Consider the following 14,989-nt stretch of genomic DNA (forward strand, 5'->3'; position numbering starts at 1 on the left):
ATATCCACTGCTGTGTTGACTCTCCATCAGTGTTGACCAACTAAAATAACTTGATTTGGTTACCTCCAGTGACTTTGCTGTCACCTCAAAGTCACGCACTTGCTTGAAATGTATAACATTTCTGTAATTAAACTTTAGACAAATCTCCCAAAATGTGAAAGTGATCTTCGTCACCAGTTATCCAGCATAACTCAACATCCATCCTATTGGAACTAGAAAACATTGCTAATGTAGCCTTTTACTATTAAAAGCTAGCTCCATATTGTGGTGTCTGCTGTCGTGTTCACATGCGTGTTTATAATAACTGATTAGTAAGCATGACTGAGGGCCGTGCTGCACTAGACGGTGTGACTCTGCATACATACAGATGAACATAATGCCTTTGAGTGCTTTTAGGGATTTACACTATCACACATGGATGAATAGAATATACAAACAAACTCAAATGTCAAAAAGCATTAAAAAAACCCGTTACAGATGACAATACATTTTGTTTTGATATAAATATATTAAATAAAAATTACGAAGTAGAGACTTGAGATCGTAGCAGTTAAGACAGTCACTTTAATGGCAATCTAGATAATTACATAGCAGCAGGAACATTCATAAAACATCTTTAACGTCTAAATTCTTGCAAAGCAACAATCTTAGTTCATAAATATTTATGTAGATAAATAAACTCTTCTGATGGGTATAGAGATAAAACATGTTCATATGTAACAATGTATTCGTACTTGGCTGGTAATTTAAAAACGACACTTTCACCATGTACGTAAATGTGAAGCTAGCACTAAGGTAAGAAATGTACGCTTCCTTTCTTACCTGATTTGAATCCTTTATATGTAAATACTGCAGTATAGAACATCAAGTATCGACAATAACACATTGAATATAATGTACCCTTTAATGTTCAGTCAACATCTTTGAACAGTTTTACGCCTTTTAGGATAACCAGATAAAATAAGGAGTCTAAGCTGTTGCCTTTCAAATCACAGCCTGAGACGAATCCGTACTGTACAATTTACCGACGGAATAGTTTGACATTTGGGGTGAGAAGCTTGCGTTCTGGAGGAGAGTGAGATGAGAAGACTGACACCACTCGCAATTGCTCTGACCGGTTAGCTTAGCACTGAGACCGGAAACGGGGAAACAGCCATCCTGATTCAGTCCACGTGAAACAAAATATGTTTAGTCTGTACAAGTATTCAATTGATATTAGTCAGTATATATGGCAAATACTTGCTTTTGTTCAAGTTAATATACAATTCAGATGCGCCAAGGGAATAGTACACCCCAAAGCAATATAAGTGGATAATGTCCCCTTCCCAGGCTTTCTATGGTCCGAGATAACGTTAAAGAACTAAACTAAACATTCTCTGAAACCAGAAAATATGAGTTTTTTTCTTGTAAATTTATGAGCCCGCTCCCCTGGCTCCCTAATTTTGTATTTAAGCTCCAATGGCTTTAATTTGCCGTCGTATTAAGGAGAGCACCATTTGATAGAACACCATAGACAGCCTAGGGAGGGGAGTTGTATATATCATTTATATTGTTTGGGCAGGAACATTTTTAATTTGACTGGAAGGCAGATTCTGTTACTGTTGAAGAGAACCAGACTTGTATGGAGTCAAGACAGTGACTTTACATATTGGCATTGAAAGTACAAGTTTTTTTTTTTAAGTTTTGTGAGCGTGACTTCGGAATGATTGTCAAAGATTTTTCTTCATCTTCTTTTATGCTAACAGTTTCTAGTCCGTGTTTACTTTTACCGGCGTTATGATGGTTTGGCAGCTGGAACAGGTGTTAGGTTCTCAAAACAATTTTAAAAAGTATTTCAATGCCACCATTTCCTTTTTTTTCATTCATTATTTTTTCAATACCAAAATCTAAAGTTTCTGTTCTGGTTCATCAGGTTGTTTTTTACACAGAACCATCCGAGAGGCCATCATTGGAAACTGAAGAGCGGAAAATATATTTCCCATTAAGAAAAGCCTTCAGCTCCATTCTTTGATTCATTCTTTTCCAATAAAGACATATTCTCCAGTTCTGAAGTAACTGATGCTATTGCAGCATCTACGCTAACCTCTTTAGGAGACACAATTGTTTTTGAGAGAACAGTTGCTTCTGTGTCGTCTTGCAGCCCGTAGCTGCCAGTAGCGCCTCAGAGGACACTGATTGGTCCTTGTTCTGGCTTACCGAACACGAACGCATTACTTGAAGCCTGACAAGTTGGATTTTTATGTGATATATCATCCACCAATTCTCACCTGATCTTAATACATTGCAAGAATCCAGCTGCCGTGCAGAGTAACCATAGACCATGTTTCTATTGCTAAGCTAATCTAACCATCTGCTGTCTGTAGCTTCATATAAAAAAAAAGCAGATATGAGAGTGGTATACGTTTTCTCATCCAAATGCTTAACTCTCAAAATGTCAAGCTTTAAGATGGCATCCCACTATAACCACTTAAAACAAAAACAAAAATGTTTTTATCACTGAGTCCTCTCCGTCTGCTATCTGCTAACAGCATTTTCCAATATGCAAAGACAGAGACAGACGTCGAGTAAAGCTTAAATAATCATGCACATTCAATTCAGCGGCCTCTGTTGAGACCTAAAAGTCGTGTTCGGCTTACCAAGGCCTCCTGATGAGACTACTGACAAGCAAACATTCAGAACTGGATGTGTGTTTTTGTTTTTCTGCTGTGTTTAAAGGCTCTCAGCACAAAAACGGTGGCTTCCTGCCGCCAGTGCCTCTCTGATGAGTTCTGCTCTGCTTTGATTCTCCTGTCATTACTTGTTAATAAAGGTAGAAAATAACAGTCTTGGCCCTGGCCATCTCTTTAATGACAAGCCCCATACTTCAGTGTGTGTCTGCTCGTGGCTCGGCTCCAGCGGTCACCACGCTTCAGCACATTGCACTTCATCCTTTAATCTTACACAGCACTGATCAATGCGAGATCAGAGGACAAACCACTTCATCTGCTGCCTGTTCATGTGTGAGTGTGTGTGGGAGGGGCTTTTCTACCCCCTTCGCATGTAATTGGCTTTACCAGAGGCTAAAAGTCTTGTTATCACGGTTTGTTTGTATCTTTCTTCGGAGATTGTGTGGTGAAGGAAATAATAATTTGTCTACATATCGATCACATGTTGATTTAAATGTTAACGTACAGATATGATACAAGCAGACATTATAATATTCAATAAAGTAGGAAAGTGCCATCTGACAAATGGCACATGTTAGCAGTTTTATATGAGCTCTCAGTCAAAATCTGGTAAAAGGTTGAATGTGCAGGTTGAATGTGCAGAAAAAAAAGAGAGGGAGCGAGCTTCAAACACACAACACCTAACCTACTGTTTATCCAATCCTGTATCTAAACTTGGTAGTAACTATTAATGCAATAATGTGATATACATCGTTTGTTTTTATCATTATCACCAACAAATGTTTTCTCACTAGCTAAAAAAGTAGCAGGCCACCAGTATTTTTCAAAACATCTGGAATGTGGTTTCTTACAGGAAAGCTTTCATGACATACGTATACATTTCTGCAGTGAGTACTGAGCAACAATCATTTGCAGGACATGATAACGAAACATAGAAAAAAAATGATCCTCCAAAAAGTACTTAATGGCTTTGTACATTTTTTTTTATATTTATCCACTTTGTAAGTGTAAAAATGTTGAAAGCCGCAGCTCTCTTAGAATGTTAATTTAAGGTTAAAGCTGCAAAGATTTAACAGTCTTAAAGTCTTTAGGTAATTTGTTTCATGTGACAGTAAATGAACAAACTCTTAGAGTGTGACGGATTCTATTGTAGCTCTACTTCGGCAAAGCCCAGAGCTTCCATTTGTTTCATACTCTTCAGTCAGAGTTAGATTTTTTTCACTGTTGTTTCTTCTGAAGTGACTTTCTTGGAAACAATACATCAGAGGAAAGACACTAAGGCAGCTCTGTGCCAAATAATAATGGATAAATCACAAAGATCTGCACGAGAGATTTCTTTAAGGATTAATTCCAGAAAGGCAGGCCAAGCATTTAAGCCAGCCGTATAAGCTTTAACCTTTTTCACAAGCTCTTAGTTTTCTATGTAGCCTTTTTATTCATGTACCCACTCGTCATCTGCCGTGGGACACAGCAAAAAAAAGAACAAGTGACCTACTCATCGAGAGACAACACTTCAAACTAGAGGAGATACTTTCGCAAGTTTCTTCTATATATTCTATATGTGTATGTGCTTCAAGTTTTGAAACTAGGATATAGTCTAGGATGACATCCATTGTGATGACATATAAATTATTCTATGCAAATATCTGTCATCACATCCCCAAATTAATTGGAAATAAGCAGTGTGTCTCTACGGGTTTAAGGAGCACAACTTGTTCTTTTAATTTGAGTTGCCCAAGTCAAGAAATACATTTCTCAAGAGTAAAATGTTCTACCAGACACGACACTTCCGCTTAGGGTTCATTTGACTGCCCTTTTGGCACTGAAAAGCTTCCGAGAAGGCTTCGAAGTTCTGGAGAGATCCAAGCACCCTAAAGACAAAAGAAAAACAAACAAAATTATGGCAAAAGCTTCAATGTGTTATGAGGTCCAGCTTTCAAGTCCTTTTACCGGGGATCAGCAAATGGACCTGCGGATTATAATGCTCAATTGAGTTGTGTTTTCATGCACATCTCAAATGACAGGCACACAGGGAGACAGACACAATTCTATTTGTTAAGAAACAAATCTTATATTTTCCATTACACAGACTTTAAACCTACAATAACTGTTTGTTTTTTTGGGCCACTTTGAGGGCAGGAATTAAATTATAGTTGTGTTTCCGTACACTTGGTGAATGTAAGTCCAATATTCACTCTCTTTTTAGCTCTGTACTGTATTATATCTCCACCAACTCAATACAAAAATAGTATCTCTAGCTGCTAAATGCTCCACTATGTTCTACAGCTTGTCACTTACTTTGTCTGGCTGCCGCTTAGTGCTGATTGAGTATGAAACACATGTTTGGAGTTTTTTTGCTTAAAACTGCTGCCTTTACCCAAACACAAGAGAATCTGCAGAGTAATCATTATCTGTGGGTTTTTACCTAAAAGCGACCGTTTTTACACAGAAGATTATTTTTACTCAGGGTTAGCTGGATTTAACTAAACAAACATACTGTATTTTCTATCCATCCAGAGTCTTTCTAAAATGTGTTAGGAACTTAATAAATCCCAAAACTAGCAATATGGATCTTATGTTAAAACTGAAACATGATGAAAGCTACAGGAACGTCTTTGAGTTTAGCACAGCATGGAGAATAACAGTTTCCCTCAGATTCTCAGTTCTAAACCAGAGGGAGTCAATTTAGCAGCAAGCTGATCATATGCTTCACAAAAAGAGTGCCTGTTTCTTTTTAATGATTGTAAAACTATTATTTATTAGATGTAGAGTTTTAATAATGTGCACTGCATATTTGGATACAAAATGCCCAAACAAAAATTAATTTACCACAACAGTTTCCACACCATGTACTTTACAATTAAATCAATCAAACTACCTATTACTATATATATATATATATATATATATATATATATATATATATATATATATATATATATATATAACATTTAGAGCCTCCAATTAATTCAGAGCCTCCAATTAACCCAAGCTGCATGCCTTTGGACTGTGGGAGAAAGAACCCGCAGCGAACCCACGCTGCGGGGAGAACATGCAAACTCCACACAGAAGGCCCCATCGGGGATCTTGCTGTGAGGTGACAGTGCTAGTAGCCACTACACCACCGTGCAGACCTACTTATATATGAACATGCTAAGGCTCACCTGTACTCCAGGGGACTGTGAAAGTCAGTCTTGATGGACTGGCTGGCATACTCAGGCCGATAAGCACCACACCACACCTTGGAAAAAAAGTGATGACATGAGCGGAGAGTTATCTACTTTCAAAAGCACTCATTAAAAGAAGATGCTACACATTTTGTATTTTAATTCAAATAAGAGTCCTGTTAATACTATACATTTGCACAGCACTTTGATTCTAATAATTCTTTGAATGTTATAGTGCATGTTTGGCACGAGTTAATCATGTACCAACCTCACTTGTAAAATTCATCATCACAATGCAGAATAATGTGGAATACTTCTGACCTGTTTAAATGTCAATCACAGTTTTCTGCTTGTGCTTTACATCCCCTTTCACTGACCTGCTCTTCTTCACCCCCTGTGTGTGTGTGTGTGTGCGTGTGCGTGCACACAGATTTGCTCTGGGATTGCTTCAGCCTCTCACCCCCTGACCCTTTGCCCCAGTGTCTCAGCACCAAGCATCCACTTAGAAATGCACCTCCTGAACTTTGACTCTAATCCAGATGGAGAAATCATTGTCTGCTGAAATAATACAATCCCCATTCCCTCATTATTCTTACTTACTTGGGCAAAGTTAAGAAAGAAAAGTTGCTTGTGATCCATGTGTAGACCAGGTAGACGAGGCTCCTCCCCTTCCATCTCCACCCACTTTAGATAAGCCTGTAAACACACACACACACACACACACACACACACACACACACACACACACACACACACACACACACACACACACACACACACAGGCTTAACATTTTGGACTTCTGGAATAGTAACTTGTGGTTTTGTGCAACATCCAACCTTGTATGCTTGACGAACGCCTCCATTGTCTGCAATATTCTCCCCCAAAGTGCTGATTCCACTGACCTACAGCCACACAGACGAAACCAAGAACACAAACACCGACATGAAGAGACTCATTCTGCTGGTCACTTAATACATGGTTTACATTGTCTGTGATTATATGTCACTGGTTACTTACGTTTTGTCCACCCGCTAGCTTCCAGTTGAAGTTGCCATATTGCTGCACCATGCACTGGGACTGCTCTTTAAAATGCTCAGCTGAGTAATTACTCCACCAATTTAGCATATTACCATCCATGTCAAAATTACGCCCTGTGAGGAAACATAACGCATGAGGTAAAGTACTGTTTACCGAACACGATGCATCTAAAAAGCAGTAACTTGTGTCACCAGCAGACTGTCACATTAAACTGTTAAAATAAAAATAACCATGATGACTCATTCATGTCTCACCGTTGTCATCAAATCCGTGTGTGATCTCATGTCCAATAACCATTCCTATTCCACCAAAGTTAAGGGCCTGGTGCTGATGTTTACTGAAGAAAGGCGGCTGCAGGATTCCAGCTGGGAACACTGTACAAACAACAAAAACAACGGGAGTGAAAACACAATAAGCACTGGCAACAGTAAACAGGATTACACTAAGGTGTAACTGTTTTACCCTAAAAAACAAGTTGTATTTGTCCACAGAGGCAAAGCTCTTACCGATCTGGTTTCTGTTGGGTGAGTAGAATGCATTCACCACAGCAGCGCCAATGATCCACCTGAGGAGTGAGTGGTTTATTATTGATAAAAGTGCATGAAACTGCATTTTTATATGAAGACACTGTGCTGTAAAATCCATGAACAGAGCATATGTTCCACCATGAAATATTTAGACCTTCATTGTTCGGTCTTCATTGGGGTTTATTTGATGAAGACACAGAGAACCTTTATGTTGTTACTGTAAGACATTCAATGCACCATTTCTTTTGGCTGAGAACAAGGCTGTTTACTATGACTAATCTATCAACCTCATGTAAAAGAGGGGGTTTTGTTACATTTTGTCATGAGATTTCACGGAGAGCATTGAGCGTTCACGGTCACCAGCTGAGTACAAGTTTTACTGATAAGATCAGATTGGACTGTCAGATGTATCAACAGCTTACAATTCAGGGTCAACTGGTTCTCGGAGCTTCTTCAGACTCTTGTGTGCTTCAGACTTGAGGTTCTCGATAATGTTTTCAAAGTAGTGCTCTTCACTAAAATTCAGCTGGAATGAGATATTGGAAAAAGTCTGAGATCAGTGACATATTTCAGTTTACTTCCAGCGCGACCTGAAAACAGACTCAGCTCTTACTTACATGAGCGTACTCCTGGTCAAGCTTCTGGTTGCTTTCCTGCAGAATATGATCCGGATAGCCAATATGCTCCTTGATTGCCATGGCCTACACAACGTGCAGAACAATAATTATGATAATGTGAAACATCTAGAGATACATCCTTATTTTCTCTGCGTAGCTGTGTACTTTACCTTCTCTCTTGCCTTCTCCTTTGAGGGAGAATCCATCCAGCTTAACTCCTCCAGTGTTTCCACATACGCTTTCTGGATCTTACCAATAAGGTCACTGACCTGAGAACGTTGTCATCATAATCCCATTCAGAAACAAAATGTCATATTTATGGGGTCCCAGACAATGCAATGCATTTTGTAAACAAATAGATTGTGTTCACGCTACATAATGAATACTGTATGAGCACAAAATGCAAATGGGGAAGACAATCCATTTGTAATGATTGGAATTGGGATGTCATCACCATTATCATATGTTACAGTTGGGTGTGAAAAGCAGAAACCTGCATTTAATGTTACAAAAGTGCACTTAATGTCAAAGAGCACAAAAGTGTTAACAATTACTGTGGCAGACAAATTATTCTGAATCAATGTTCTTGATTTAGTGGCACATACTGCACATAATTCCAGGAATTGCTAATGGCAATGCAGCATGGGACAGTTACAGCTTGGATTTATAGTTTGACGTAAACTGCCTCTGTGGTGCTAACTGATTTCCATGCTCTAAAGGAAGCTAATGTTACAGACCAGAAGGACCTACCATTTGTTTACTTTCACCAGCAAAGGTTTCACGCACATACAAAGCTCCAACTGCGTTCTCCATGCTGCTCTGGACATAACGGACACATTCTCGCCACCAAGCATCCTCCACAGTGGTCCCATAGAGAGTCTGACCATACAGACATGCAAACGGACCGTCAACACATTATAATTATTTTTTTGAACAAGCTCATTTTAATGTGTGCCGCTCTCAAACATCACGCTCGGCTCACCTTTCTGTAACGGGCTCTGGCATCTTTGAAACGGCGACTTAAGCTATTAACTCTGTCCATGATGAGCTGCCAGGTGAGGTAGTTCTGCATAGTTCTGCAAACATAAATGTTTTTTGTCTAAGTGTTGTGCTGAATTGTAGCTATTCTGTGATAATTATATTTTCATGGACTCCTGTTTGCATAACTCTCTTGGACTGACCTGACACTGTGTTTGGAGAGAACGTCGTTCATCTTCTCAAGGTAAGGGGAGCTGTAAACCACTACCTCCTCCTCTCGCTGCACCTCAACGGACACACTGGACAGCACGCCTTGAATAAATTGTGTCCAGTTAAAACCCTGGAAAACAAAAGGTAGGAGACATTTTCGTGTTAAATATGGTTCAAATAATAATAATAAACCATACAGATAAATATGTTTTAATGGAAGTGTTCCCAGCTACTTTTCTATCTATTTCATAGAGGTGGGGGAATGACACCACAGCCAGTGCAACTTAATTCCATCTCTATAAATCAGTTTCTGTCGGCAGTATGTTGTGCCATTGAATAGAATCAGCTACCTCTTTTTAACAAAACACAAGAAGGAACCAGTCAAAAGGTAGAGCTAACCTTTATTTTCATATATTTTATTGATATATGCATCTTGAACACTGACGTGAGGTGTGTCTATTATACTTTGTACCTTGTCTTCTTCTTAAAAAAAACCAATTGTAAATATAATTCAATGTTCTATTTTTTTGTTCCTATTTTAACATTTCTGTTAATGCCAGACTATGAATACCTGTCTCGTCTTAATCAAGGCTGGTGACTGCTAAAACACAACCAACAACAATGGACTTAGAGTCTGACACATATTATCATAATATGTATTAGAACATTATCAACATTTAATGTGTCGACATCAACGACACATCCACAGCGAGCCTTCTAGTGGCACCATGAATTACCATCTGTAAGAAGTTGATTGCACTTTATGTAATGCACAATAAATAAGTGAAATCCTACATACGTTAAAGCTGAATGTGCTCTGCAGCGCTCCAAGTGTCGTCTTGTAGTAGAGAACAGTGACATCTTGGCGCTCCTCTGCTGGTGATGTGGCCTGTCCAGCATCAAGAAGAAAGAAGCCTTCTATAAATAAAATATATTCACATTTTGCTCTCCTTTCATCAGCAGTGTCTCAAATCGCCCTGCTCCACTTGCCAGACATGGACAAAATACATTGTTATAAGCATGGCTGATCTCCTGTGTCCACACTAAATGTAGCCCGGTTTGTTAATTTACTGGAAGCAGAGAGGAGGTACTCATTTTTCATTTGTAAATATTAATTTTCCTGTAGTGGCTGGCACTCACATTGGCGATGTCTGTCTCCAGCTCCAGCACTTGTGTCATTTCCTCCCACACACGGTTATCATCCTGAGTCAAGTTCCTGTCCTCTCGGGTAATCTTCGCGATAGAAACCATGAAATGTAGGTAGGCCTCTCGAACCTATGGTGCAATTACAAGCTAATTAATTGTATTTCCTCAACAAAATCAAGGTTTTGGTTTGAATATTAGGGATGAATGGAATTATATTTTTACCACTTAAATATTATTTTCTAAAAATAAACTGTTTACTAAGGATACTCCAGAGACTACTAAAACCAGAGATGATTAAGATGTGACTGAGGACAGTTTATTATTATTATTAGTTTTTATAGTAGGCCTTTATAGTAGGCCTGTCGTTCTTTAATGCTTTTAACACCACAGACAAAATACCTTAATGTATTGCCCTGTAGAGGATATCTCAAAACCATGAAAAATAAAACCCAAATAACAAGTCAAAAAAGATTTGGGTGAACTGATTGTTGAAGGCCTCACCTTTTTGTAGTTTCCATCATTGAAGTAATAGTCTCTTGATGGCATGCCAAGTCCTGGTTGATCAATCTAATCAAAGCAGCCAAGAATAACAATTAAGTATTTTGGTTTTATTAAGGGATATACATGTCAATAGTCTATATTTTGTATAGTGTTAATAAGGCCCATGAAATGACCAAAACCAATGATGAACAGATTTCACAAGAAAGAATTATCTGAGAGTGTAAAGCCTTTAAAAACACATCGATGAGTCACCATGTTGTGCTGGATGTTACTTCGTTGCCATGAACAAGGTCCCTGTAGTTTATATAGTACAGTGCATCCTGTATACCCGTCTTAAAGATTTACATAGTGTAATGAATGGGTGTGCGCTGACTGCCACAGGCAGGGAAGGGAAATTACTGTATAATGACATTATGTCTGTTATTTGTTCTTTGTGATCTTACATAAATGATGTGGCGCCGAGAGTCCTGGTCGTCCGTCCACACGTACATGTCCAGCAGAACTTTCTTGTGGTAACGAGCAGTAAGCTTTGCCAGCGTGTCCTCGAGGCTCCACGCTTCCTCTGCAAGTGCACAATAATAATGGCTCTTAATTCAAACAGCTGTAAAGAATAATTCAATGTAGCAGGATGCAAAAATGAGGCTCCCTCTTTGCCTCGGCTGCCCATTTAACTGGGCTCTCTGTAAAAATCTGTGCAAATGCAGCAATGTGTGGTTAATTATGTCTGAGCCACCGTCCATGATTACATTTAATTAAAGTGGCAAGAGCCAGGAGCCTGGGGAAGGGATGTGTGGACTATTTAAAGCATCCTTCACAATCCTGAGTGGGGACCTGCTCCTCTTCCTACTCCTGAATGCCACACATGACTGTTCAGGCCGACCGGCTGGCCCCTTGATCCCAGCAACAAAGCTCACATTCAGCAATTCCGTGCAAATATAGCTGCACAAGCTCTGCGTGAGCACATGTTATTGAGTGGGAACATTCAATTCAATTCAGTTTATTTTATATAGCCCAACATCACAAATACAAGTTTGCCTCGGTGGGCTTTACAATCTGTACACATGACACCCCTATCCCGGGACCTCACATCGGATCAGGAAAAACTTCCCCAATAAAGATAGTAAAAACCCTTTCACAGGGAAAAAAAAGGGGAATAAACCTGAGGGAGATCAACAGAGGAGGATCCCTCTCCCCGGATGGACAGAAGCAATAGATGTCATGTGGCCAGAATGAATAATGTAACGGAGTTACAGCACATTAATGAATGTGACAGAAATTATTTATATAATGAGTAGTAGGCATGGTCCATGATCCAGATAGCCACGATCCATTAAGCAGAAGGAGGTAGAGAGGAGGGGCATCCCAGGGGCAGTGGGAGGAGAAAGCAGGGCCTGAGCGCCTGTTTGTGTGGATGCAAGCTGCAGACGTTGATCAGAGTGTGTTTCTATACCTGTAGTGGCGGTCCAGGCATCTGACGCCACAGGCCAGTCTCCGATACTCTCGATGAGCTCCAGGAGGGGCTGGGAGTCACGCTGCTCTATGAGGCCTGAAGGTGAGAAACCGCAACGTATAAAACATAATAACACTGTCGTCTGCTCATTCTGTAGGACAACATGCCTCGTTGTGTTTTAATCATGTTTAATTTTTACTTAGCAGTTAACAAAAACAATCCCATCTCAAGAATACACTTTAAATATGAACCTTTGAACCAACACGGACAAAAAGTCCTCAAAGGAAAATTAGAACATCTAAATTCCCTTGACAACTGGACCGTTCTATTTGTAAGTCTTGAGACGTATTTTTTTAATTCCAAAAAAGGTTTCAGTTGGCAACATCAGTCAAATACTGTCATTACTGCAAGCTTCAGAGGCAGCGTCCTATAAATGACAATTGTTTTAGCATTTCAGCAAAAACTTAACTTAAATTGATAAATCCTTTTTAATTAATCCATTTATCCATTTCGATGCACCTCATATATGTCCAGGTTGCATCAATTGAATAATATATATATATATATATATATATAGTTAATAATGAATCTCATATACTTCGATATTAAGTACTGAAAAAACGTAATATCATATTTAATACTGGTTTAACCATTACACTTTCCTACTTTAGCCAGTATGATCTTAAAACAGGTATTACATTCTAAATGGAATTAAAAAGAGCTTAACAAGTCTTAGATTTATCTTGTTGAACCCTGCAGAAATCCTGGCTGAGGAAAAACACACTGTTTATGTTTAAGTTTTCTTGCCTGCTTATAGCGGTAAAACACCCATTTTTAGACAAGATAATCTTACTCTCATTCATGCAGGAGTTGTAAAGGACTTTGGCCTTCTTGATGGCATTTCTGTCCTTTTCATTCGCTGTCTCAAGAACACCTGCAACAACAAAACACAAGCAGACATGTCATCTCTGAATGAAGCCCACGCATAGCTCTGAATGCTCCAGCCCACTGACCACCAAAGGTCAGACCCCGCTGACCTTTGAGGACAATCTCCAGCTTGTCCCTCAAAATGTCAAAGACGCTGTGGCGGGAACTCGTTTCTGGGATAACATGTGTCTCCAGCCATCCCCCGCAAGCATACTGGTAAAAATTATCGCAAGGCTTCACAGAATCATCCATGTTGCGCAGTAGCCGAGCAGCTTTTAAGTATCACAGATACAAGAGGGGAGAGAGAAAGAGACAAAATTATGAAGATCCACATTTGGTCAACTTTTCTGCAGTGATGGGGGGGGGGGGGGGGGGGGGGTTGACATTGTTTGCAAAATGACACAGCAGGATGAACGAAGAAAAAACAGTTCCCCTCACCGGCAGTAACACAGTCTGCAGTTGTGCACACGCTGTTGAGGTTGGAGTGAAACAGCTGGCCTGGAGAAATCAGTGTCAACATTTATGAGAAAGCATGCAGGTTTTTTGACAAACTACACACCAAATGAGACAAGTTCAAAAAGAAGAAAAAGCTCATTCTAAATGGTCTCGATCAATGGTGTAGTCTGTGTCTGTGTGTGTGAAGGGCAATGTCAGCAGTGACTCTGTTCTCTCACTTTTGTGTGGCACTGCTGATCAGGCATCGAAGGGAATTACAGTGTTACAGTGACTATCAGAGGTGCAGGCTCCAATATGACACCTGCTAACCCACTTATCCCTCAGTGCTTCTCGTGTTCAGATTCCAAGCGTAAAGCGATCGACACTCACCTTCACTTGTTGAGCTCCTCGACACACTCGTCTTGTTAGATTGTTCTGAATTGGTTGGAAGAAACATATTTTTGGACAACATTACAACCAGTCAGGAGGACTTTATTGTAAATGTAAAATTAAAACAAGAGAAACTAAATCACTACACAAGAACACAAAGGATCTATTCTAACAAACAAAACTCCAGAAAAGAGTAACAATTCCCTACCTGTGTGTAGAGTATGATATTATTAGGCTTATTTTGCTTATTCTGGTTACTGACATTAACCTTTAACAGATGACATATGAGCATCAGCATATTGCATAAAGCAATGCCATGGTCATAACTGAATGCATTTCTAGGGTCAGGATAAATTCCTGTGTCAATGTCAGCTTGCAGTTACACAACAAACAGAGCAGAGAGACGCTGCTGTGTCATTACTGCTGCCATCTGTAATATCTGGATCTTTCCACATCAAGCCTGACAGAGCCATTACCTTTCACAATCGAAGTGTAGAGGACTACCAGCCCGGCCAAGGCACAACTGACCAACAGCAGCAGCACGGACAGACCGATTTCTGCAAAAGTCCAACGACGCTTTCCTGGTTTACTTGATTTCTCCATGATATCCATTTGACTTTCGGATTTGCCCATATTCCTCCTCACTGACGGCTCTGAGGGAAAGACACCGTTGGAGTGTGGGATGGTCCAGGCACAGAGCTGTGTGTGTGTGTGTGTGTGTGTGTGTGTGTGTGTGTGTGTGTATATGTGTGTGTGTGTATATGTGTGTGTGTGTGTGTGTGTGTGTGTGTGTGTGTGTGTGTGTGTGTGTGTGTGTGTGTGGGCTGTGCAGTGATCCATCAGTAAACTGTGCCAGCTGACCTGCAGTGAGTGAGCTTCATCTGCTGAACACCTACAACAACTTCACTGACAGGAGTTGTGAAACAGTTCTTAGCT

At 39.8% G+C, this 14,989-nt stretch overlaps 1 protein-coding gene across 1 annotated transcript; it reads right to left on the reverse strand.

Moving 5' to 3' along the window:
- Positions 1–4,404: 4,404 nt before the first annotated feature.
- mmel1 (membrane metallo-endopeptidase-like 1) lies at positions 4,405–14,695 on the reverse strand. The gene is made up of 23 exons (XM_079217645.1): positions 14,530–14,695; positions 14,054–14,098; positions 13,667–13,726; positions 13,339–13,500; positions 13,155–13,235; positions 12,302–12,397; positions 11,295–11,413; positions 10,852–10,917; positions 10,345–10,479; positions 10,004–10,093; positions 9,198–9,334; positions 8,999–9,092; positions 8,767–8,895; positions 8,187–8,285; positions 8,017–8,100; positions 7,822–7,925; positions 7,379–7,437; positions 7,127–7,246; positions 6,852–6,985; positions 6,671–6,736; positions 6,434–6,529; positions 5,831–5,907; positions 4,405–4,537 (listed from the first exon to the last, which is right to left on the reverse strand). Exons 1-23 carry the CDS (start codon positions 14,684–14,686, stop codon positions 4,438–4,440), a joined length of 2,310 nt encoding a protein of 769 aa, XP_079073771.1. The 5' UTR covers positions 14,687–14,695; the 3' UTR covers positions 4,405–4,437.
- Between the last annotated feature and the right edge of the window lie 294 nt (positions 14,696–14,989).

The sequence above is a fragment of the Taurulus bubalis genome (genome assembly GCF_910589615.1).
Source record: "Taurulus bubalis genome assembly, chromosome: 5".
Classification (NCBI taxonomy): domain Eukaryota; kingdom Metazoa; phylum Chordata; class Actinopteri; order Perciformes; family Cottidae; genus Taurulus; species Taurulus bubalis.